Source organism: Lampris incognitus, chromosome 6 (assembly GCF_029633865.1).
Source record: "Lampris incognitus isolate fLamInc1 chromosome 6, fLamInc1.hap2, whole genome shotgun sequence".
NCBI classification, from domain to species: Eukaryota; Metazoa; Chordata; class Actinopteri; order Lampriformes; family Lampridae; genus Lampris; species Lampris incognitus.
In genome coordinates, this window is record NC_079216.1 from 12,749,785 (window position 1) to 12,773,589 (window position 23,805).

Here is a 23,805-nt window from a genome sequence, read left to right on the forward strand (position 1 = left end):
TCTGCAGTGAGAGTAGGGTGCAGGTTGAGGAGAGCCTGGAGATGTGGAGGTATGCACTGGAGAGAAGAGGAATGAAAGTCAGTAGGAGCAAGACGGAATACCTATGCATGAATGAGAGGGAGGACAGTGGAATGGTGGGGATGCAAGGAGTAGAGGCGAAAAAGGCGTATGAATTGGAATACTTGGGGTCAACTGTTCAAAATAATGGGGAATGCGGAAGAGCAGTGAAGAGGTACGTGCAAGCAAGGTGGAGTGGGTGGAGAAGAGTGTCAGGAGTGATTTGTGACAGAAGGGTACCAGCAAGAGTTAAAGGGATGGTTTACAAGATGGTTGAGACCAGCTATGTTGTATGGTTTGGAGACAGCGGCACTGACGAAAAGACAGGAGGCGGAGCTGGCAGAGTTGAAGATGCTAAAATTTTCATTGGGAGTGACAAAGAAGGACAGGATTAGGAACGATTATATTAGAGGAACCGCTCAGGTTGGACGGTTTGGAGACAAAGCAAGAGAGGCAAGATTGAGATGGCTTGGACATGTGGAGAAGAGATGCTGAATATGGAGCTGCCAGGGAAGAGGAAAAGAGGAAGGCCAAACTTTATGGTTTATGGATGTGGTGGCTGGTGTGACAGAGTAAGATGCAGAGGACAGGAAGAAGTGGAAACGGATGACCTGCTCTGGTGACTCCTAATGGAAGCAGTTAAAAAAAGATTAACAGCTTAATTAAAACCCACGAACATTTACAAACAAAAGCAAAATAGAATTTAGACCTGATGTTTCTGAAGTTTAGGGGCAAGTCCTATATGAATAAGGTTCTAGTGCAAATCTATTGGTTTAGACAGTCAAGTCTGGTAAATGCTATTAATAAGAGATTAAGTATAGATCAAAAAAGGAAGGTGCACTACAGCACAAGCTGTATTAATGATGATTATTAATATTTTTAAACAATCTACTAATGGTAAGTGTTATAACAGCTTCTATGTGTCCTATTACTCATTTATCAATCACCATGTACAGTTGCTCTCTATAAAGCACTGCCTGTAAAACATTTTATACAACAAACAGTTGCCACAATTTGTTTGCCGTCCTTTTCCAGGGCTTTGTGCTTCTTTTTGAACGTATTTTTTTCCTTAAGGGGAGCACAGCGAGGCAAATCTAAAACCCTACACCACCACCAAGAATAAACAGAGGTGGACAAGCTCTATGAAGTTAAATTAACAACATTTATTTAAAAATCTGAGACACCAGACAGAGCAAAACATTGATAAATATGCACAATCACATTTCAGCAAAAGCCCTCTGCTGATTAACAAAACAAGACATCTGCCATGCACAAAATACATAACAGTTCTCCATCACTAAGAGCTGCTTAAAAGCCCTTCATCATAAATTTCATTCGTCTTTACAGGCAGGGCAGTTATGCAGATTTTTAAAAAAAATTCATGTTACGAATCTCAGTGCAAGAAATTAACTCTAGCCAAGCACACAACATACAGTACACATGGCCTGTGGCTGCTTAATTTGTTTATTTTACTTACTTTGTTTATTTTACTTTCAGGGTTCTTACTAAAAACCCAGTACACTGATAAAATAGAGACAGTAGCAGTGTGACCTACCCACCATTGCGCTGTATGGAACAGGAAGTTTGATTCCTGTTTAGCGGCTGCTAAAATTCAGCTACAGTAGCAAGAGAGATTCTCAGAAAGAAAAGTTAATTAGGCGGGGCTCGTTCACGACATTCTCCTTTTTGTCTTCTGGGCTCCATTTGATCAGAGGAGAGGACAAGTCAATTAACTGTGAATAGAAAGAAAATGTAAAAAAAATCAGTTTGGTTATCAAATTGTACTTGCAACACCACATTAACACTCTCGATCAGTTATGAAAATGCATCGGAACGACATGAACAAGTCAAAACTAAAGTTAAAGGAGCAAGTTAACTTTTTCTTGAAACCATACGTCATTAAAACATTGTCAGACATCTTTTAGCATCATAAAGACAAACGCTTCTATGATCACTTCTGTCATCAGAAATGTCCCACAGCTGAATTTTTTCACTGGTCTTAATCACTCCAATGGGGCAAACATACTGTCCTTCAAAAAGGATGGCAGTCACGTTCATTTATTTTGTGCTTATTCAGTATATGATTTGAATAGAAGCAAACTCCAATTTGATTTGTAACTTCTTTATGTTGTTGTGTCACAGCACGTCCCCCCCCCCCCGTTTTCTCCCCAATTTTACTTGGCCAATTACCCCACTCCTCTGAGCTGCCCCGATTGCTGTCCACCCCTCTGCCGATACGGGGAGGGCTGCAGACTGTCATATGCCTCCTCCGATACGCCGTCTTCTTCGTGTAACTCAAACTGCATTGACTTGTTAGGCATTTTCGAAGCCCACAATCTTGAAATCAAATTGAATCAATAGTTTTTGTAGAGTCGAGTAGTGGCCTTTAAATTTTTAACTTTGTCAGGAGCATGATTTCCTATGCCGCCATCTCCTCGCTTGTTAACCCAGAAGTCAGAAAGGAATTCTAAGCTTCTAATTATCCCAAATTGCAATCCTAAATCCTACAATACTTTGATTTTGAGGGTCAGAGCATCATGAACTAAACAAAACACTGTTACGTCCAATAGTTTTGTTCTGACTTGATTTGGAAAACCCCCATAGTAGATCTATGGGGGGTTTCCCCTGGTACCAGGGTTATTATGTTCCCTCACCTCTTTTCCATCACAATGCTTGACTGAGGCGGTCCTTATCAGGTCAGGGGTGTTCGACAGGTCAATAAGGAGCTTCTCCTTAGGCCGCAGCACTGGAGCTGGAATGTCTATCAGCAAAACCTAGCAAAAACGAGATGTACTTTGTGTTTAGGTCCACACATACAACCCGAGAATATTACAGCATACTGATCCAGACTTGACTTTGCAGCACATGTGGCAAATCTGCCCTGAGATGGCCTGGCAGCCTGTCCAGGGTGTCTCCCTGCCTGCCGCCCAATGACTGCTGGGAGAGGCTCCAGCATCCCCGCGACCCTAAGAGCAGGATAAGTGGTGTGGATATTGGATGGATGGATGCAGCAAATCTCACAGACCAACATGGGTTAAGCACTGAGGTAAATAAGAGACAAGATTTTGAGGAGCTGGCCCTTTCACACCGATGGCCAACTTGTATCTTTACAAAAGTGAACAGGAGTTCAAGTGTTCAAAAGGAGAATGGATTATGAAGTCCTCATATCAAAAGAAAGTGATATATATAAGTACTGTACAAGTGTTCTCTATGTAGCAAACACCGGGGAAAAGCAGGTATGGAACCAGGTGTGCTTATCAGGTACTTGCCAGCTCTACATATTTATTGTAGAACCAGAAAGATAAATTAGTCAGTATCACTATCACTCAAGATCTCCTGATTTTTAGGATTGTACAATCATGGCTAAAAAGATTACCTTGATTACTTTGCTAATACACTATAGTGTTTATAGGCGGCAGAGTGGTGCAGTGGTTAGCGCGGTCGCTTCACAGCAAGAAGGTCCTGGGTTCGAGCCCCGAGGTAGTCCAACCTTGGTGGGTCATCCTGGGTCGTCCTCTGTGTGGAGTTTGCATGTTCTCCCCATGTCTGCGTGGGTTTCCTCCGGGTGCTCCGGTTCCCTCCCACAGTCCAGTGTAGGTCAGGTGAATCGGCTGTACTAAATTGACCCAAGGTATGTGTGTGTGTGTGTGTGTGTGTATATGTGTCAGCCCTGTGTGATGGCCTGGCGGCCTGTCCAGGGTGTCGCCCCACCTGCCACCCAATGACAGCTGGAATAGGCTCCAGCATCCCCACGACCCTGAGAGCAGGATAAGCGGTTCAGATAATGGATGGATGGACTAAAGTCTTTATATGAGGAGCAAGAATATTCTAAAGCAATCTTGGCATCTTCAATCATCCTGAACATTTTAAACACACTCTAAAATACTGCTGAGAGGACGATTCTACATTTTCTATTTGTGGAAACTAAAATGATGATTATAAATCTTTGTAGCTCTGGTGTACACACATTTTAAATCACATGTGAAAATGTGTATGGGTCAATACATTTAAAAATAAATGGAGACCAGGAGCACCAACCAAGTGGAAGTTAAGATATAATTGGTTTTGTGTGTTAAGTGAGTCTTCCTGCAGTTTACAAACCCAAAGTGTGATGTGACTCATTTGATTCATTACATTGGGATTACCCTGTTTTGTTGAGTTATTTAAAAGTAGTGCTGGCGGGCCAGTAGGGGGCAGTCTTCCCTCTGGTTCTAATAAAAACGACAACTATCAAATCCCAATGCCCCAGTGCAGCGACGGGGACACAGTGCTGTAGCAGATGCTGTCCTTCGGATGAGACGTTAACCGAGGTCCGGACTCACTGTGGTCATTAAAGATCCCATAGCACTTATCACAAAGAGTAGGGGGTCCCCCGGTGTCCTGGCAAAATTCCCAACCTGGCTCTGTCCATCCGGCCACCTAGTCATTCCCCGTGTAATTTGCTGAATGACTCCTCCCTCTCCACCTCAAGCTGATGTGTGGTGAGCGTTCTGGTGCAAAATGGCTGCCGTGAATCACCCAGGTGGGTGCTACACATTGGTGGTGGTTGAAGTGAGTTACCCCCTTCAATGTGAATCGCTCTGGGTGTTTAGAAAAGTGCTATATAAATGTAATTATTATTATTATTACAGTTGCTAAAACCTAATAGCTTAAATCCTAATCCTCACCCTAGCCAAAGTTATTTAAACTGCCAAAACTTGAAAGACGGCACATTGTTTTTTTTTCTAATTTTTTACATGGCTTGGAATTTTCAGCCATGGCATTTGAAACAAAGTTAACAACTCAGAACCCCACCCACCTACACAGAGTTGCTTGAAGGCCATTTTGTGGACACACTGAGCTACATGTTTGGGTTTTGTTTTTGTTTTTTTAAGTTTTTAATCCATCCATTATCCAAACCGCTTATCCTGCTCTCAGGGTCGTGGGTATGCTGGAGCCTATCCCAGCAGTCATTGGGTGGCAGGCGGGGAGACACCCTGGACAGGCCACCAGGCCACACAGGGCCGGCACACACACACACACACACACACACACACACACTTAGGGACAATTTAGCATGGCCGATTCACCTGACCTACATGTCTTTGGACTGTGGGAGGAAACAGGAGCACACAAAGGAAACCCACACAGACAAGGGGAGAACATACAAACTCCACACCGCGGACGACCCGGGACAACCCCGGGGCTCGAACCCAGGAACTTCTTGCTGTGAGGCGACTGCACTAACCACTGCGCCACCGTGCCGCAAATTTTATGAAATCACTGAATAATGAACAAAATAGGTCAACATTCAAGTAAAAATTAAAGTATATCAAACTACACAATGAACTTTCAGCTATTAAAATCCTCACTTAATGAGTGACAAAATCTGCATTATGGGTTTCGTTGTCACAGAAGGCCCAGGTCACTCCTGTATCAAGGGGACCTTTGATCTTTACCTCAGTGACTTCCTTTGTCTTGCTCGCCTGGTCCTGAGGGTGTGTGTCATCAGTAGACTGGAGTTCTATCAGGTCTCCATTTGGTTCAGCTTCCTGATTCTGCTGCTTGACATCAGGTTGCTCTTTGATGCTTTGGTCTTGTTCTGGTCCCTCCTGACCAACCTCACCAGGACAGGCTTTCTCTTGTGTCTCTGGCTGGGGTACGACTGGAGGAGAGATATTGGGCTTATCATTTTCTTCAAGACAGAAAGGTTGAATGGATAGACTGCACACCAGCTCTTCCCCTGAGGCTGTCAGCTCTGCTTCGGCGCTGGTGAAACAAATTTTGGGGGAAAAAAAGCAAATGACAAATATTAATTTAATGATATCTTAACAAATTAAGTTAATATCAGCTTCAAATCTGGTTACTTTATGCATTTCACTGTATTTAATAGATCTTTTGAAGATCGATTAAAGTTGCACTTCCCCTCACCTGAGAGGAACTGCTAATGACACCAGCAGACATCCAGCAATAGAGATAAGTTAAGCTAAACTCACCGCTCAACATACCTTCAAACCGCATGCAGATATTAAAAAAAGTTACTATGTAAGCAGGACACATTGTACACACCCCAGAAATCAAACTAGCCCCCCCCCTTTTTTTTCCCCTCAGTTGTACCTGGCTAATTACCCTACTCTCTGAGCTGTCCTGGTCACTGCTCCACCCCCTCTGCCAATCCGTGGAGAGCTGCAGACTACCACATGCCTCCTCTGATACTCATGGAGTCACCAGCTGTTTTTTTTCACCTGACAATGAGGAGTTTCACCAGGGGGACGTAGCGTGTGGGGAGGATCATGTTATTCCCCCCAGTTCCCCCTCGAACAGGCGCCCTGACCGACCAGAGGAGGCGCTAGTGCAGTGACCAGAATACATACTCACATCCGGCTTCCCACCGGCAGACACCGCCAATCTCGTCTTTAGGGACGCCCGACCAAGTCGGAGGTAACACGGGGATTCGAACCGGCATTCGCTGTGTTGGTAGGCAACCGAAGAGACCGCTATGCTACCTGGACGCCCCTCAAACTACACTTTTAACTTTTAATACTGACTTTCTTATAACAGAAATTTTAGTTCTCACCTGCGGTTACTGGACCTGCTGGCCGAGGTGGGCAGTACAGACATACTAGGGAAAGACCTGCTAGCCTGGGCCGAGCTCTTAGGTGTCATGACTGGGACACCAGAGATTCTCTGTTTGACTGGGGTCGGAAGTGCTGAAGGACGCCTCATCTTTGTCGGCAATGACTTATTCGCACCAGCAGAAGGGGTGTTAAGCAACCTCGAAGGCGTGACTGCTTGCTTCTGAGAAAGCCTTGAGCATGGAAGAAATGGAACCTGAGTAGAGCTGCATGTTGCAAGAATAATTCATCCAAAATATAGCCGCAAGCAGCAATTAATGGGGTCCAAGCAGTTTTGCACACAAGCCACCTATTGGGAAATTCTTACCAAATGTATTAGGCTCTTATCTGGAGTGTACCTGCACATGATTTGACATGACCCATGGATTCAGGAGGAGCCAAAGTTTTGATTCAAGACCAAATGTTTTTTGTGCTAGAAGCCAAAAGATAAAGTGGGTTCTTTCAGCACCACCATCAGGTCGATTATGACCAAATATTGTAGGACTGCATCTGGCTTATGCCTGGAAATGTGCACCAAAATTCATGATGATCAGTCATACGGAATTGTCTGTGTTGGTAGCTGAAATTTGATTGGCTGATAGTGGCCATATTTTTTGGAATATGAAGACGTCCTGTCAGATATCATTAACCCTTTGCACAGTGAAGAAGCATACAAAATTTAAAATGAATAGGACTAACTGTTAATATTTAAGCGCCACCTATTGTCCAAATGGCACCAAATTTGTCATGGTCACTCAGACAGATCTACATGTACACCAAATTTGGTTGCAATAGCACAAAGCATTCAGGAGATGACATTTTTTTGTAATATAAGCCACAGTGTTTGAGCAAACTTTAAGGCCAGTTGTGGCAAAAGTGTTGATGATAAAATTCTGGGGGTGAAAAACACACAAAAAACTCTGCTGATATTAGGTGTATTGTCAAAGATTTTGGTGAAATGTGATCAAATATTTGGCGAAATAGAAAATAAGTGCTATGTTACTGCAGACTCATTGTTTCACATATATCTGAACCCCATTTGAAACGTGATAACGAGCATCTGCACAATCTCTTGTCAATTTTGGCAGCATTTGTTAGAAGACTTGTAGAGATATAGATGTTAACTGATTTTGCATATTTTGAAAAATATAGAGACGGACTTCTGAATATACCACAGGCTGCAGCGAGGCAAACTTGTCACACGTCAGAGGATGTGCTGAAAATTTTTCAGCTCTGTAGGACGTGCAGGTAATTTAATTTTTTTCCACTTTTTGAAGTTTGGAATGTGAAATGTCTAGAAATGTATAGATTCGTTGTATTAAGCCATCCCCACTTTAAGCAATCATTACCAAATTTTACGTATCGACTGAGTCATGACCCTTGATCGTGCAAAACTAATTTCGTACCAATCTGTGCAGCTAATTAAGAGATAAAAACTTTTCGCATTTGTGGCGTCCCCTAGAGGTGAAGCACAATGCAATTTAATACGAAGGCTTAGTGAAAACTGAACATGTTTCTCGAATTTCAGGTTATGTTAACGAGCTCATGAGTAACTGCAAATTTTTGAAAATTACCTATTTTAGATTAATTGGCTTGTATAATCGAAACAGTCTGACATGTTGAAATTTCTTCAACAACTTGAGATCAGCAAAGTATGTAGATGATCCTAAGTTTTGTGACAATTGGCCCAGCGGTTTCAGACAAGACGTCGAAAATAGGATTTTGAGAAAATTAAGAAAAAGTCACAAAATTTAACATTTTTAGAGCGGATCATTTGAGCAAAGATGCAGATGACTTGAAAGATTAAAATGATGAAAGAATTTTGACGCTAGGCCAAGCCATTATCGATAATTGCAAAAAAAAACTTGATAAAAGCACGATCTTGATGTCAAAGGGTGTAATTTTATGTGCCCGAGTAGTGGGTGGAATTTGAAATCCAACTGCCAATTTTTGTGTTTTCCAGTCTTAAAATGTTTGCTGCCCAAACATTTTCAGCAGAGAGAAATCCTAAGAAATAAATAAGGAAGAAATAAATAAACAACAAAACAACAAAAAATAAATAAATAAGGAAGAAATAAATAAACTACAAAAACAATAGGGCTCCAGCAGCATCGCTGTTTGGACCCCTAATAATAACAATAATAATAATAATAATATGCATTCAGTACACTATTACTTGCTTTTAAATGGAAGCATCCACAAATTGACACCTTCTGTCCAGAGCAGTAAATATGCAATACAATAGAGACCCTTTCATCACAGTGTGCATGTCTACAAACACCACATACTAAGAGTTCTAGCAAAGTCACTTCTTCAAACAGTTCCTGCACATACCTATCCATACTGCATGCCGACAAGCGCCTCTCTGGCTTCAGGATCTGGGGGGCATCAGGAGAAGACCCTGCTAAAACAGAGGAGGAATAAGTTCAGAACTACCTTGAAGTTATACCTTGAAGTGATTATAACTCGTAGCTTTTATAAGGCACTATTCAAAGCACATTTACAAAGCATCTTATAGACAATAAAACACAAGAAGATTTTTAGTAGAAATGTCTGAGCTTTAAAAACAGCACTACAGAGAAAAGATGGAAAGGCATTTTGCACAAAATGTGTCTGCAGCTTTGAGTTTTACAAGTAAAGGAAGGGTTCAAGTTAATTTTTAGCCAAGTAGGTTTGAACAATGAGGATTTTATCTTGGTATGTTCAACATAAGGAACCCAAATGTCATTATGCAAAGTTTTGCATCAAAAAACGAAATCTCTAGGAACATCTAAATCAGGTATGGGCCAGCTGTGGCCCGTTGCCAGTTTTTATGTGAACCGGCGTGAATTTTAAAACTAAAATGGAATATGGCCTGTTAGAACATACTATCAATAGCGCAGTATTTACATTGCACTTCTTAGTGTTGAACAACTACTAGGCTACCATTGCAATGATCACTCATGAAAACGTTGACATCAGGTAAAAAAAAAGAAAGAAAGTACGTTAATACGGAGTCCCTTAAGGGACATGATGATTAAACATGGCAGAACCGAAGAGACAGAAAATAAGGCAGTGCAGACAGGGTGGGAAAATTAATACTTTTTGACAGAAGCCCAGGGGAATTGTGTTTGTTTGATTTGCAAGGAATCTGTTTTTGTCATGAAAGATTATAACGTTGGAAGACACTACGAAACAAAACGGTCTTAAACTGCGTAACATGGCACGGAGTGAGAGTAAATGTATGACAGTATTCTATGTGTTGACAACCCCAACTACTTAATAAATTTAATCAATCAAATTTAAAACAATATCTACAGATTTACACGTTGTATCATAATAATAAAGTGGACACTTGGGCCATAAGCTGTATTCACAGTGTAGTGGAGGAATGGAGACTGCCTGTCCCTTTCTTGATCTTTTCTCCTATTCTTTTTTTTCCCGCACTGTTTATTTTGTGCTGCTTTTTGAATGAGTTTAACGAGTTTTATTGTATTAATTTGAATTCAATTTAAGATACAGAAATGCCTAGTGTATTATGTGAGCACATCAATAAACTACTGTAATGTCAACAGCTAAACTGTTCAGTTGTGTCATATAGTTATTTTGATAGAAAATGAATTTTTGATGGCACAGGGATTTTCTGGTATAAGAAATATTTTTCTTGCAGTGCAACTGGTTAAAAACTGCTGCACTTAATACTGTCTGGCACGTGACTCCTTCCGTATATGGCTCACAACCAAAAAGGTTTGGCCAAGCCTGATCTAAATCAACAGCAATACAACCAGTCTAAAGCTTCCTTATAAAGGCTGTTGAAAATCTCTATAAACTTTTTCCGGCCTTTAGCCTCAACTTTAGAATCATTGGCAGGGTTTCCGTTTCCTACAAACACGGGGATCGCTGGTTCGAATCCCCGTGTTACCTCCGGCTTGGTCAGGCGTCCCTACAGACACAATTGGCCGTGTCTGCGGGTGAGAAGCCGGGTGTGGGTATGTGTCCTGGTTGCTGCACTAGTGCCACCTCTGATCGGTCGGGACGCCTGTTTGGGAGGGGGGGAATAGCATGATCCTTCCACGCGCTACGTCCCCCTGGCGAAACAACTCACTGTCAAGTGAAAAGAAGTGGCTGGTGACACCACATGTATCGAAGGAGACAATTAATTGGTAGTCTGCAGCCCTCCCCGGATGGGCAGAGGGGGTGGAGCAGAGACAATTGGCCATGCACAATTGGGGAGAAAAAAAAAAAGGGGGGGGGGTTCCAAAAAAAAAAAAAGAGTGATCAGCAGGGTCTAATCTGTGTTTAATAGTCATAATTATTAAAGATGACTAGGGATGCACTGATACTGGAAATCGGACCAATATCACGCTAAAATGGCGTATTGGTTGGAAATTTTACCCAAAGCTAAAATCTGACACCAAAAGCCAGGCGTAACATGTGCATTTTTGGAACATGCCTGTATTTTGTTAACAGAGGAAAAAAAAAAAAAACCTGGTTCTACCACAATTATCGGGCCCGTTGAACTAATGGTCTACGTCTGCAATGTTCTGTAAAAGTAATGGATCGGCTCGCTACTTGGTATCAGCCTATACCTAAAGATTCATATGCAGAATTGTATCAGCAGTGGAAAAAGTGACATTGGTGCATCCGTAAAGAACAATACAGAATTTCACTCCAAAGACAATCACCTGAAAAAATGCTGACGTGTCACAAAATGACTTACAACACAAAGTAAAATCACTACATTGCACTTTCAGTGACCAGCAGTTTATCAGCCTTTAGTTGACTATCTTCAAAAAACTTCTGTTATTGACCAAAAAGAAAAACAAAATAACAGAATAAATAATAAAATATAATCTTAAGTAAATAAACTTCAGTAGATTTCATATTTTCTTATGGAACAAGCATACCAAACTTACCATCTGCTTGCCGGGGACCCTTAACCTTCCCAGTAGGAGTGGGGACGACAACAGCCTTGGTTTTGGAGGCCCCAATTTGCAGTTTGGGTGTGGATAAGGAGGACACAATGGGCACAGAAGAGGTCCTTGCCATAGCCCTCTTGGATGGGGTCAGGATGACCGGGGTACAAGGCTCGGGTCTCTTTAAAGGTGTGGACCTGGTGGGTTTGGACTGGTCCACCTCAGAGGGCTTCCTGGCCTGGGTGGACATGGAGCAGCGTACCATTGGGGTGCTGGTGGTTGGAGGCCCCGCAGGTTTGCCGCAGATGCTTGAGCGCTTAGCTTTGACAGCACTGGTGCTGGGGTTAGTCAGTCTGCAGGACGCCCGGCCACTGGGGCCACTTACGCTGGAGTTCAGAGAACTGTTACGCTTGCCTGTAATAAATGGGAATTAGGGAACACCCAATATGAAACACTAGACGGCATCTCACCCTTATACAGTTCTCATTTCATCTTGAACAACCGGTTTTAACATTCTTATAGGTCACCAAAATATACCAAAAGGGGCAACAGCAAGCTTATGAGTCAATCCAATAAGATGGAAAACAAAACTTTTTTTGTTTGTTTTTGACAAGAAATGAGGGGTATGTAACATGTCCAGTTCTTCAAGTGGAACTCAAAGTAGATAAAGTTATGAGTCATTAACAGATACACAATTTGATGATGGCGAAATACATTAGTCCTGCTCATAGTCCCTGCACATCTGAGCCAATTAAATTGTAACAGCATCAAAAGGTAGTGCCTCCGTCTAATTTTTCCCATCCTATCAAGCTGTGCTCACTTCGGTAAAGTGAAGTGCATACATTAGCCTGTAATCATCACCACCACCCACATGCCCACCAGTTATATATAAAGCATTATCAACACACCCAAGAATGGATGATGAAATTGTTTTTTATTATACTGCTAGAATAACTGCACACTGAAATAAATTATTTGAATGAAAAAAACGGAAATAACATGTTTTGTGACAGACATATTTCTTGGGGGACTCCACAACTTCTGTCTAAACCTATGATAAACACAGGCCTGTATTGTACCCCTGCTAGACTAACGGACCACCATAGGGGCTTGGACAAGAATGTCTAGGTGTCCAGGTAATTGGTCCAGATACAACAAAAATTATGCAAAAAAAAAAAAGAAGTATGAATGCTACCGTCTGCACTGAGCCAAAAGACGAGCTAATCCCAGCCAACCATTCCTCCATTCTTGTCTGTGCTAGAAGCACCCAGCACCTCTATTTTTTTTTTCTTTGCTGGTTGATAAATTATCACTATGCCATTGCTCTTACTATTATCAGAAAAATTGTCATAAGCTTAAAATAACAATTTATCAGTGTTACTTTATCCTAAATCATCATCATAAACAACAACACCAACATCCCCATTATTATGAAAACAACAATGGTGTCACCAATAGGCCACCAGAAATAAGTAGCACAATCTGTTAGCCCAAGTCTCTGACACATAAGAGTCGTAACTGCCATGAATACAGCTTCGTGAAAACATTCAAAGACATTCATCATGAAATAAGAATCACTGCTGCAAAGAGCATGCAGAGAACGGAAGGCTTTTTGGGTCATCAGTTCTCGTGAAAACCCCCCCAAAATCAGCACAAAAACACAGTCAGACTTCTGCTTAATTGTCGACCACAATGTTAAATTATCACTGTCAAAATGCCAGAAAATATCAGGGTTTTTTTTTTTGTTGTTGTCTATATCACCCTCCCCTAACACCCTCTATCAATTTAATGAAGAAAGGGTACCATCTTGCCTACAGAGGAGCTAGGATACTGTGTCACTACTGGTGTTCTTTACTGTGATTAAGGGGACCACAAAAATGTTCCATTCAAAGAATCACTTAAAAATAACTCCAGTACTAATAATACCACAGAGTAATACTCCATAAACAACATCTAAATTTAAGATAGAGTGCATTTTTTTATACCTGTTTATATCAAGTGTACTTTACAGCACATTATCAAGCAGGGGCTCAAATTTCTCTCTCAAGTACACTACAGGGCACATTGCTCTTTGAGTGATCAAACCTGTGGTATTCTGGTTATGGAGCATAACCACTCAGAACACTGGACCACCTTGCTCCTCCATGCTTACAACCATGCCATCAGTTTCCACTCAGAATCCATTGACAATTGTCAATTCCATTGACAAGAATGCAGGCTTGGTTGACATGGATTTCATGGATAATGAATACTGGCCTGGCCTGGAAAACCTGGATTGAGAAAATGATTCAACTGTCCAGGTGAATGTGAGGAAGACACATAATCCCTTTACTGGTCTAAGTGGGGGTGCAGTAACACACTGCTCCCAGGTGTGGATGTGCAGAAATGGTAACAAACAATCCATCAGCACAAAAAATAGCCATCACAGGGGGAAAAAAAGGTCTTACCTTTCCCAGTAGGGGACTCAGACAAGCTGTTGTTGAAGCTGGACACCGAAGAGGAGGTGTTTCTCCTATGCTTGACCACACCCCTGGTCTGAGGAGACGGGGCTTTGACAGCTGACAGATTCTGTGGTCCAATATGCCAAAAGCACAAAGCAGTTGATATCCATATTAAAGGTGTGACAATATTTATCATCTGAAAGACTTTTTCTGAAAATCATATTCCAAATTTCCCAGCCAGAATTGGGGATTTAGGTGAGTGACCAATGTGATGAATAGATTCTTGATGGTGGCTGTGTTAAGTGGCCTGAGACTGTTCTTCACAAAAAATGTGAATCAGCACGGACATTTCCATACCATAATTAGGACTATCTTTCACAATTCTCAATAATTAAATTCTCATTTTTATTTTCTACTCTTTCAAGACCCTCGCAGGAACCATGACATTTGAGCAAATTTAATTCGTACTAGAAAAAAAAAAAAAAGAGCACAAACTTAAGAAAAAAAGCACAATTCTTCCTGGTTTAATTTTTTTTTATTTTGATATAGTTTATTAATCCCTGTGGGGAAATTCAGCTCTGCATTCAACCCATCCTAGCTGTGTAGCTAGGAGCATTGGGGAGCCGCCATGCAGCACCCAGAGACCAACTCCAGTTCTTCTTGCCATGCCTCGGTCAGGGGCACAGACAGGAGTATTAACCCTAACATGCATGTCTTTTTTGATGGTGGCAGAAACCAGAGCACCCGGAGAAAACCCACCGCAGACACAGAGAGAACATGCAAACTCCTCACAGAGGATAACCTGGGATGATCCCTGAGGTTGGACAACCCCAGGGTTCAAACCCAGGACCTTCTTGCTGTGAGGCGACAGCACTAACCACTGGGCCACCATGCCGTCCAATGACAACAGATGTAACAACATAAGAAATAAGTTAGGTACCACAGACAGATGAGTTGCACTTCAGAATGAAGAAAACAAGTCCATTACCTTAATAGAGTGGGCCAATGCTGGTTTTCTGAGCAGACTGGAGTTAAGGGAGGAGTCGCTGACATCAGAGGCCACGCTGGCAGAGTCAGAGAGCAAATCCTCACAAGACCCTTCCCTGCTCCAACTGGCCAGTCTAGGTTTGATCTTGGGTTGAGCCTTGTAAAATACACATGGGACAGGCACACACTTGAGAATACCATATTTTACATTTCTATGCACACTAGAAAAACAGAAGAAAATTAAAATATCCACCATTTGAAAACTGAGGCAGCAATCTTAGATGTCTGAAAAAAATTAATTTTCATGCTGTTCTTATCAAGTAGTGCCAACATGCTTCAACATTCCCTGGAACCATTTCGGTTAACAATGTTTGAGTGGGGAATGTAGTCTATTCATTTGAATGAGGCAAACAGGCCTACTTTATTAAGCCTGTCATATGTTAATAAAAGATTAGGGAGACTGATGCACTGAAAAATAAGTAACAGTGATACATCTCAGTGATTACTGAAAAAAAATCTAGGGAAAAAACAGTGTTTTATTTAGATAAGCGGTGTACGGATGAGGGATGGGACGATAGGATTTTATCGCAGATCGTGATAAAAAACACTCACAAAACTTTGATCGTGGTGAATTTCCATTATCAGGATAATTGTAAATGGGGATAAACATGAATATCCTCATGAATGACTTGAAAAAGCTGTCTTATCTTGCTAATGTACAGTCCTACATTGACTTCCTGATACATTTTGAATTCCCGCAAGGGAGAGCCCGCATTTTTCCAGTCATCCCAAAATCCTAAACCTGTCACCATGGCTGAAGGCTAGGCCTGCTCATTGTATCCCCCACAAAAAATAAAAAAAGTTTGAACAAAATGTAAGATAATGTGATTTCAGTATGTTTTAGTGCCATTTAAAGAGATTTAAGCATATTTTGATGATTATGAGGATGTTATTGTGAATCGCAGTCATTTTGGCCAGGATAATCGTGACATAAAATGTTCATATCTTCCCACCCCTAGCACAGATGCAACTTCTGATCATACTTTGTTCGGAGGAGGCAGCCTGGTGGTCTTTTCCGCTGGTGCCACTCTGGTATTGGCAGTGTTGGGTGTGCTAGTGAATATTGCTGGAGCAGCTGGCTTGCTGGGGAGCACTCCTCCAGTACCAAGGCCCGCCCTGCCACGTAGAGCCATCTTTGACTGTGTTTTAATGCTGCTCACAGGACTGGAGGTGCTTCTTCGACGGCCCTTAGTCAATGGGGCAGCCACATCTGAACTACTACTCCTGCTGCCCCTTATCAAGCGTTGCTGAATAACAGGTGGGAGCTGCTTCTTGGGACTGTCTTGTAAACAGAACGTCTCCCTTTTGATGGGGCTGACAATAGATTTGGCAGGTTTGTTGAATATGCCTAGTTTGGCCATAGTGTCCTCTACAAACTCCTCCATCAGTTTGCTTTGGCTCTCGCCTTTTGTACCAAATGTTTCTTCGGTCACATGCTTTTCCTGCTGGTTGCCCTTTAGCTGACTAGCTAGCTGGTGGGCTTCTTTGCAAATCAGTTCAAACTTGTTTCTCGTGAGAAGACTCCAACTAGGCTCCTCGGCCTCAGAAATTCCAGCGCTGACATTATCCATGGCCTGACTCTCCATTCCAGCAGAAATACACTTCTCCTTGTCACTAACCGGACCCAAAAAGACCTCATCATCATCCTCCTCTTCATCTCCTCTTGAACTATAAAGGAGGAGGGGAATGGGATTTTGAAGAAGTTACTAATCACAAGTCAAGACATTATTAATCACAAGTCAATCATGTGCCTGAAGACAAGACACCATGTGAACGTTGGAGTGGAAAACAAGATGATGAGTGGCCATAGGACAGTGTTACCAAAATGTTGATTTCAGTGGTAATAACTGACATGTTGCAAGTGGATCTCAAATGACACGTACCTTGCTGATGAAACATCAAAGTCAAACTTCTCATCAACCAAGCAGTAGTTATCTAAATTTTTAAAAAAGCACGCAAATATATTCATTAGCGGTTCGCGCAGTGCTGACTATTTACAATATACAGTACTAATGGCTAGCATATTTGTTATCATTTGCTCGAATTGCTTTTGACCCAAGCTGTTCAAACTAACGTTACCTGTGTTTGTATCGGGGTCCATCCTCGCGCCAGAACAAGGCCGTGTGGTCGGGTTCAGGGGATACAGCACCGTTCGGTCCACTAACGCAGGAGTCCAATCCAGCTGATTAACCAGACAAAAGAAAAGAGAAAGCTAATCGCTAACACAGAACCATTAAACTGCACGCCAAGAACAGCTGCCTTGCAATAACTTTGAAGTAACTAAACGACGTGGCTTTAAAAACTCAATAACAGTGGAGTGCAAACTTAATGAATCAACTGAAGAAATCGACTTGGACAAAACCAAACTTAACATCTAGTTAACGCTGGATAAACTTGCGGTGTATTAGCTGCTAGCTAACTAGCACGTTTGGATTGGCTAGCCAGTAAACTGTAGCTCCATAATATGTCACAACGTAAAAAGGACCGAAAAGGAGAACACAGTGCTGCATTATTAAACATGGAGTACAAAGCGTCGTATTTCAATCGATTCGAGCACCAACCTTAGGTTATTTTGCAAATAAGTAAATAAATCTGCGCTTCTCTCGAGTGCCACCGAGTCGAAAACGCACTCTGAAAACGTCAACTTCAAACAATTCAAATTTCGAGCATTCCTGATCACGTGGTACTCCACGTCCTTCGGCATTGGATAGGAGCGTACACCGGAAGTAATGTTGTGGATGTGGGGATTGTAGTTTTTTTTCATTTTCCATCCATCCAGCCATTATCCAAACCGCTTATGCTTCTCTCAGGGTCGCGGGGACGCTGGAGCCTATTTTATTTTATTTTATTATTGTAACCGGTTATTTTCTTGCCCGGTGCGGGATTCGACACGGGGTGTACTGCACCACAAGGCGACGTCACTAACCGCTCGGCTAAAGGGTCAAACCTAACGTGTCTTATTAGTAGTTTACAGTCGTCACCCTCCCCGGAAGCGCGCGCTTCGCGCTTTGTTCTTCCCGTGCTCCGAAGAGACTTCTGAGGATCTGCACACTTCCGGATCCCATCGCTGCCACCAATGTAACCGGTTATTTTCTTGCCCGGTGCGGGATTCGATACGGTGTGTACTGCACCACAAGGTGACGTCACTAACCGCTCGGCTAAAGGGTCAGACCCGTTAGCTAGGGGGCTAACGTGTCTTATTAGTAGTTTACATTATTATTATTTGTTTTACGTATTGTGGCCGAATTTGCCGTTTTTCCTCTAATAAAAGGAGGGATGCTTTATTTCCGCTTGGTATCAGCGAAACGTGAACACGCCGGAAGAACGGACGCAAGTCTTCCCTTATTCTTGGAGTGCAGGTTTGAATCTGGATTTTAAGTCGTGCCGAGGGCGATGGGTTCCTGATTTCACCATTTCTTGCAATACCGTGTGAGCTAGAACTGTTTTTTCTGACAATTTTAGTCTGCGGGATTATTTTCTTTTACAGACCCAGGCAGTATTTTAAGAGACCCATTCGCACTCTTCCATCTTTGAGCGAGATCCCACACCTGTTTGTAAGAGGCTCGCAAATTCAAGCCAAGTTCTGCTGGAGAAACTGTTAGCATGTTAGCATACCTACTTTGAATCTCTTTTTTTCTTTTCTTCCCCCATATAAAAATATGGGACGCGATGTGCACTTAATTCTGTTGTATGTCAATATGTAGATTTGTGCATCCTTTTTGATTAGTGGGACTTTATACTTTTTTTTATTAGCTTTCATGTCGTTTTGTTATGTTGGCTACTGTGTCATCAGGTTGTTGCTGTGGTAACTGTATTTCTCAGTGAGATAAAGAATGTGTCCATCCATCCATCCATCCATCCACTGCAGACAAGTTTCAAAGTGGTGTTTTGAGGCTGCAGCACTTATACCTGCCTTAAAAACCTGCATCGTCACAGAATTAAGTGAAGACAACCCATGGAGGTAAGCTAAATATTCACCTTTATTTTCAAAAACCATACACATTACTCAACAAGTTTCAAAAATGAGTACCAATCACAATAACCACATATACTTCAAGATATTAACAGATATGTTGTACTTTTTCACCAAATTGTGACAAATAAAAAACAAACTATTAATATTATGCAACACTGTTAATGAAGACCATATTTATAATGCATTATAAGGGCACTTATGTTGTTTAACGTTTATAAATAGCTAAAATGCATTGACGATGTTCTTAAACCTCATTGGCCAACCTTGACCGAAACCTTTACGGGCTGTGTAACACAACAGCGTTGTCTTTATGCATGCGCAATAATCCAGGTAAGAAACTCCAAGAAAGTTGAATCAGTAATAACAACGTTATATGAAGTATTTGAGTAAACTGACAGTATAGCATGATGTTAATAGCTATGATAATAATACTTGGTGAATTTGGATTTTCAGTATCATGTATTACTATAGCAGTAAATCATGATATAGGGCTCTTTGCCATGATGTTTGGTAGGACATGAAAGTGACAGGTATAAGAAAAGAGGGCTGAGTTGGGTAGAGATGGCGGAGTAATTATCCACCAACTTATAAAGTCTGTCATTACGTCCCCACCACTATTTTTATGTGATGCAAACAAAAAACCTCGCTGTTACTAATTGACATTTATTACAGCATATCGGTATTCGACAAACAAATAATGTTATACAACCTACCCGAACCTTGTTTTGAAGTTTGTGTGTGGAAATATATCCTTACAAGACAGATGTTCGTGTGCTCGTACATTCATGTGCAAGCATTTAAGAACATATTACAGTTGGCTTTTACATATAATGGCCATCTACAGATAAAGGCCGCCGCACACTGGCTGCAGCTGATGCAAGTGAAGAAGATGGCTCTTTTAATTTCAATGTAAAACCGCCACACCGGTGGCATCTAGCCCTGAGCCAGCACGTGTCAACTTGATGAGCTGCAGATTCTGAGAACATGCATCTTATTTCCAGGCATTGCTTCTGCGCGCTCATATTTTCTATTGGAAAAAGGTTTTTGTTGGATTTGCAGAGCTGTGCTCCATACAGCAGCGTTCACATTTGACAGGCATCAGCTGGTGCTTCTGGTGTGTGCTGCAGGCGCCACTTGACTCAAGTCATCTCAGTTTCTGGTGAGTGTGCGCTGGCCTTAAAGAGTTGTGTTAAAAATGGCGTGTGTAAATAAAATGGAGAAATTAGAAATTGTGCTATTTAGTTTCCTGATTACCACCAGAGCTGGTATAGAACCTCAGAAGTAATGGCTTTTTTGATTTATCTTACCACCTTTCTCAGTGGAAATATGCACATGGCTGGTTTCTGTCTTTGACTGGTCACATAGCTTGGCGTAGACTAGATGCTGTATAACACACACGTGTAAGTGTAATCATGCTAATAAAATGAATGCATTATAGCTATTCATGAGAAGATTCTATTGCTTTATAAATGTCCTTATAATGTAGTCTATATATGGCCTTCTTATGAACATGTCACAAAAAGTTGAATAATCCACGAAGAGATGGATTATTTAAACCCTTACTCCAGTTTCAGGAATGACGCTACAAAAGGAAAAAAAAACATTTATGGACACCTTTGCAAATTTTCATGTGTTGCCATTTTCTCACCAATTTTAGTATGCATTTTGACATGGTAAGAAAACACTCCAGTGTAGACAAATTATAAAATACATTTGTTCAGGTTATTTCTAACAGATCTTTACTTGGATAGCACACTGGGCAATAGTCCAGATTCAAATGGCGGTACCCTGCCCAGCTCATTACATCCTTGTATTGATTTGAAGGATGAAATTTAAAGACCACTCTTTAAAAAAGTAAAAATGTATACTTGTCAGGTTTCTATATAGGAGCTTAAGTGCAAAAGTGTGTCCTGGAAGTCTATATCATTTTTTTTTCAATTTGAGTCAAGTTATTTTAAAAAGCTGGTTCACCAATGTGTCACCCAGCAAACCTGAATGTTTGCATACAACTTCATATCCACAATTCTTTTTTTTTTTTTGGATTTCCCCCCCTTTTTCTCCCCAATTGCACTTAGCCAATTCCCCACTCTTCTGAGCTGTCCCGGTCGCTGCTCCACCCCCTCTGCCGATCCGGGGAGGGCTGCAGACCAATACATGACTCCTCCGGTACATGTGGAGTCGCCAGCCACTTCTTTTCACCTGACAGTGAGGAGTTTCACCAGGGGGACGTAGCGCGTGAGAGAATCACGCTAATCCCCCCAGTTCCCTCTCCCACCCGAACAGGTGCCCCAACCGACCAGAGGAGGCACTAGTGCAGCGACCAGGACACATACCCACATCCGGCTTCCCACCCGCAGACACCACCAATTGTGTCTGTAGGGATGCCTGACCAAGCTGGAGGTAACACGGGGATTCAAACTGGCGATCCCCATGTTGGTAGGCGACAGAATAGACTGCTACGCTACCCGGACGCCCCCAATACCCCCAATTCTTTGGAAACAAAAAGAACATCACGCTTTCATTATGACAGTATCTTTACCTCTGCAGATGTAGAAGAGTGTATAGGTATCAAAATGATTAAACTTGCTGACCTACTGATAACTCTTTTTACAGTAACACCCTGGTCTTTAAAGTCATTCAACAAATTCAATGAGGTTTTCACTAATCCGTATTTGAAACTGAGAAACCACATCTGATCTTTTTTTTTTTTACAAAAATCCAAATAAAACCGAACAACCCACTTGTTAATTTAAAGTTTTCTCTATAATTACACAACTGTAAAAAAATACTACCCTTCCTCATGATTAAAGTTAACTGACTATATATATATATATATATATATATATATATATATATATATATATATATATATATATATCACCACCGTCATGTTCACACCCATAATTTACATCACTTTAAAGCTAAAATCTCAAAGAATAGTGGACAATCCCAGTTTTTAGGGCTAGTGAGCAAGCCACTGGGAAAATTCAGAGATTAAATCTATCTTTGGGGCTATTTGAGAACAACAAGGTGGATATTTACAGTAGCAGATACCAACATAGTTATTTCTGGGTGTTTCAGAGCCATCCACCCTTCTTTTTTTTTTTTCTAAGACCAAACAATCACTTTCTCATACACTTTTCCTACACAGTATATTGTACTGTCAAAGTTTCTAAAGGCTAGAAAAAAAATAAGTACCAAATAAAATTTGCAAGGAAAATTGTCCCGTTACGGTGAAAGTTTCCCCGCAAAGATGTCGATATCCGAAAGACATTTGCTGTTCACCGTAATGCACGATCCCTTGTTCCTCTGTCCATCTCGATAGGGTCTCTTGTCAAAATTAAAAATGTTTCAAACTTGTGAACAGTTCTGCTTCCATATTCCTGAATAAAACAAAAAGTAATATATATATATATATATATATATATATATATAATGTATAAATATATATGTATTTTCCCGATAAAGAGTGCACAAATGAGACAATTCCAACAGTTTTGTTTTGTTTTTTTTTAAAGAAAATCCAATCTTCTTCTTTCCTTTGGTCTTGTTAACATCCTCCATGATAGAAACAAATCAAAAACAGTTCACACATAATAAATGAAGTATGCACTTGCAGACCCACAACAGGTGTCCGAAAGGTTTGGGATTCACGAATCCAAACGCTCAAAGGGTGCTCTCTTCAGCCAAACGTGGTATTGTTGACACTGGCTGTGATGAGGTTGAGCGCTGCTACGCCGGGCCCTTGGAAACCTAAGCCGGGGGACAGAGAGCCCCCTTCAGAGGGAGGTCTCCAGGCTGTGGAGCGGACTCCCTGGGCACGGCGGCAACCCGGCGGAGTTTGCAGCAATCAAGCTGGTCTTTGCGCTATCCTTATGATGAGGAATAATCCTGTCCACGGCATTATTGTTCTGGTTGGGTGAGGACGGCAGCTGGGGGAGAGCAGAGAGTGGCGGCAGGGCGACAGAGTTGCGTTTGGTAGGGGCGTCATCCTCCCCCTCGGTGTCATCGATGAGGGGGATGTGAGGCTCGGAGTCCTCGATGCGGAACTCGGGGTGACTCATGAAGTTGTGGATGGAGCTGCGTGACTCCGGGGTTTCCAGACCCTCGTAAGGAGACATGTTGTCTCGGAAGGCGTTGACGACTCGGATCTGTGGAGATGGAGACACGGTTACAAGCTCGGAGTACTTGGCTCTGTTCGAGGATAATGTGCACATTGAAAGCCTTTGGGTACACACAGCACACAGAAGGCTCAAGTGGAAGGGGAAAAAAGCAGCTGAGGGAAAAAGCGCTCGTCCCTTCATTTGTGCAACCGACAAAACTGCCCCCCCTCTTTTTTTTCTCCCCAATTGTACCCAGCCAATCACCCCATTCTTCCAAGCCGTCCCGGTCTCTGCCCCACCCCCTTCTGCCAATCCGGGGAGGCCTGCAGACTACCACATGCCTCTTCCGATACACATGGAGTCACCAGCCGCTTCTTTTCACCTGACAGTGAGGAGTTTCGCCAGGGGGACTTAGCGCATGGGGAGGATCACGCTATTCCCCCCAGTTCCCTCTCCCCCCCGAACAGGCACCCCGGCCGACCAGAGGTGGCGCTAGTGCAGCGACCAGGACACATACCCACAGCTGGCTTCCCAGCCGCAGACACAGCCAACTGTGTCAGTAGGGATGCCCGACCAAGCCGGAGGTAACATGAGGTTTCGAACCGGCGATCCCTGTGTTGGTAGGCAACGGAATAGACCACCACGCCACCTGGACGCCCTGACAAAACTGTTTTTAAACCATCAGTGAACTGA

The 23,805-nt window shown here is 42.1% G+C and overlaps 2 protein-coding genes across 12 annotated transcripts in view; both read right to left on the bottom strand.

The window, feature by feature from the left end:
• Positions 1-1,694: 1,694 nt before the first annotated feature.
• On the bottom strand, positions 1,695-17,134 carry gtse1 (G-2 and S-phase expressed 1). The gene is made up of 11 exons (XM_056282331.1): positions 17,113-17,134; positions 16,911-16,968; positions 16,017-16,701; positions 14,975-15,130; positions 13,993-14,113; positions 11,546-11,959; positions 8,985-9,051; positions 6,614-6,844; positions 5,505-5,805; positions 2,712-2,831; positions 1,695-1,790 (listed from the first exon to the last, which is right to left on the bottom strand). Exons 1-11 carry the CDS (start codon positions 17,132-17,134, stop codon positions 1,695-1,697), a joined length of 2,271 nt encoding a protein of 756 aa, XP_056138306.1.
• A 5,654-nt stretch (positions 17,135-22,788) lies between these two features.
• atp2b1b (ATPase plasma membrane Ca2+ transporting 1b) overlaps positions 22,789-23,805 on the bottom strand; it is a 50,391-nt gene continuing 49,374 nt past the window's right edge. For all 11 annotated transcript variants that reach the window (XM_056282715.1, XM_056282713.1, XM_056282710.1 and 8 more), the window contains one exon: positions 22,789-23,160. In XM_056282715.1, coding sequence (XP_056138690.1) covers positions 22,789-23,160 — 372 coding nt within the window. The remainder of the gene's footprint in view (positions 23,161-23,805) is intronic.

Bases quoted from the DNA above. Each gene is read 5' to 3' on its own strand.
- gtse1 (XM_056282331.1), bottom strand. From the start codon at position 17,134: ATGGACCCCGATACAAACACAG. The intron at 16,969-17,112 runs GTAACGTTAGTT...TTAAAAATTTAG, and splicing joins GGACCCCGATACAAACACAG to ATAACTACTGCTTGGTTGAT. The intron at 11,960-13,992 runs GTAAGACCTTTT...CATTTATTACAG, and splicing joins TGAGTCCCCTACTGGGAAAG to GCAAGCGTAACAGTTCTCTG.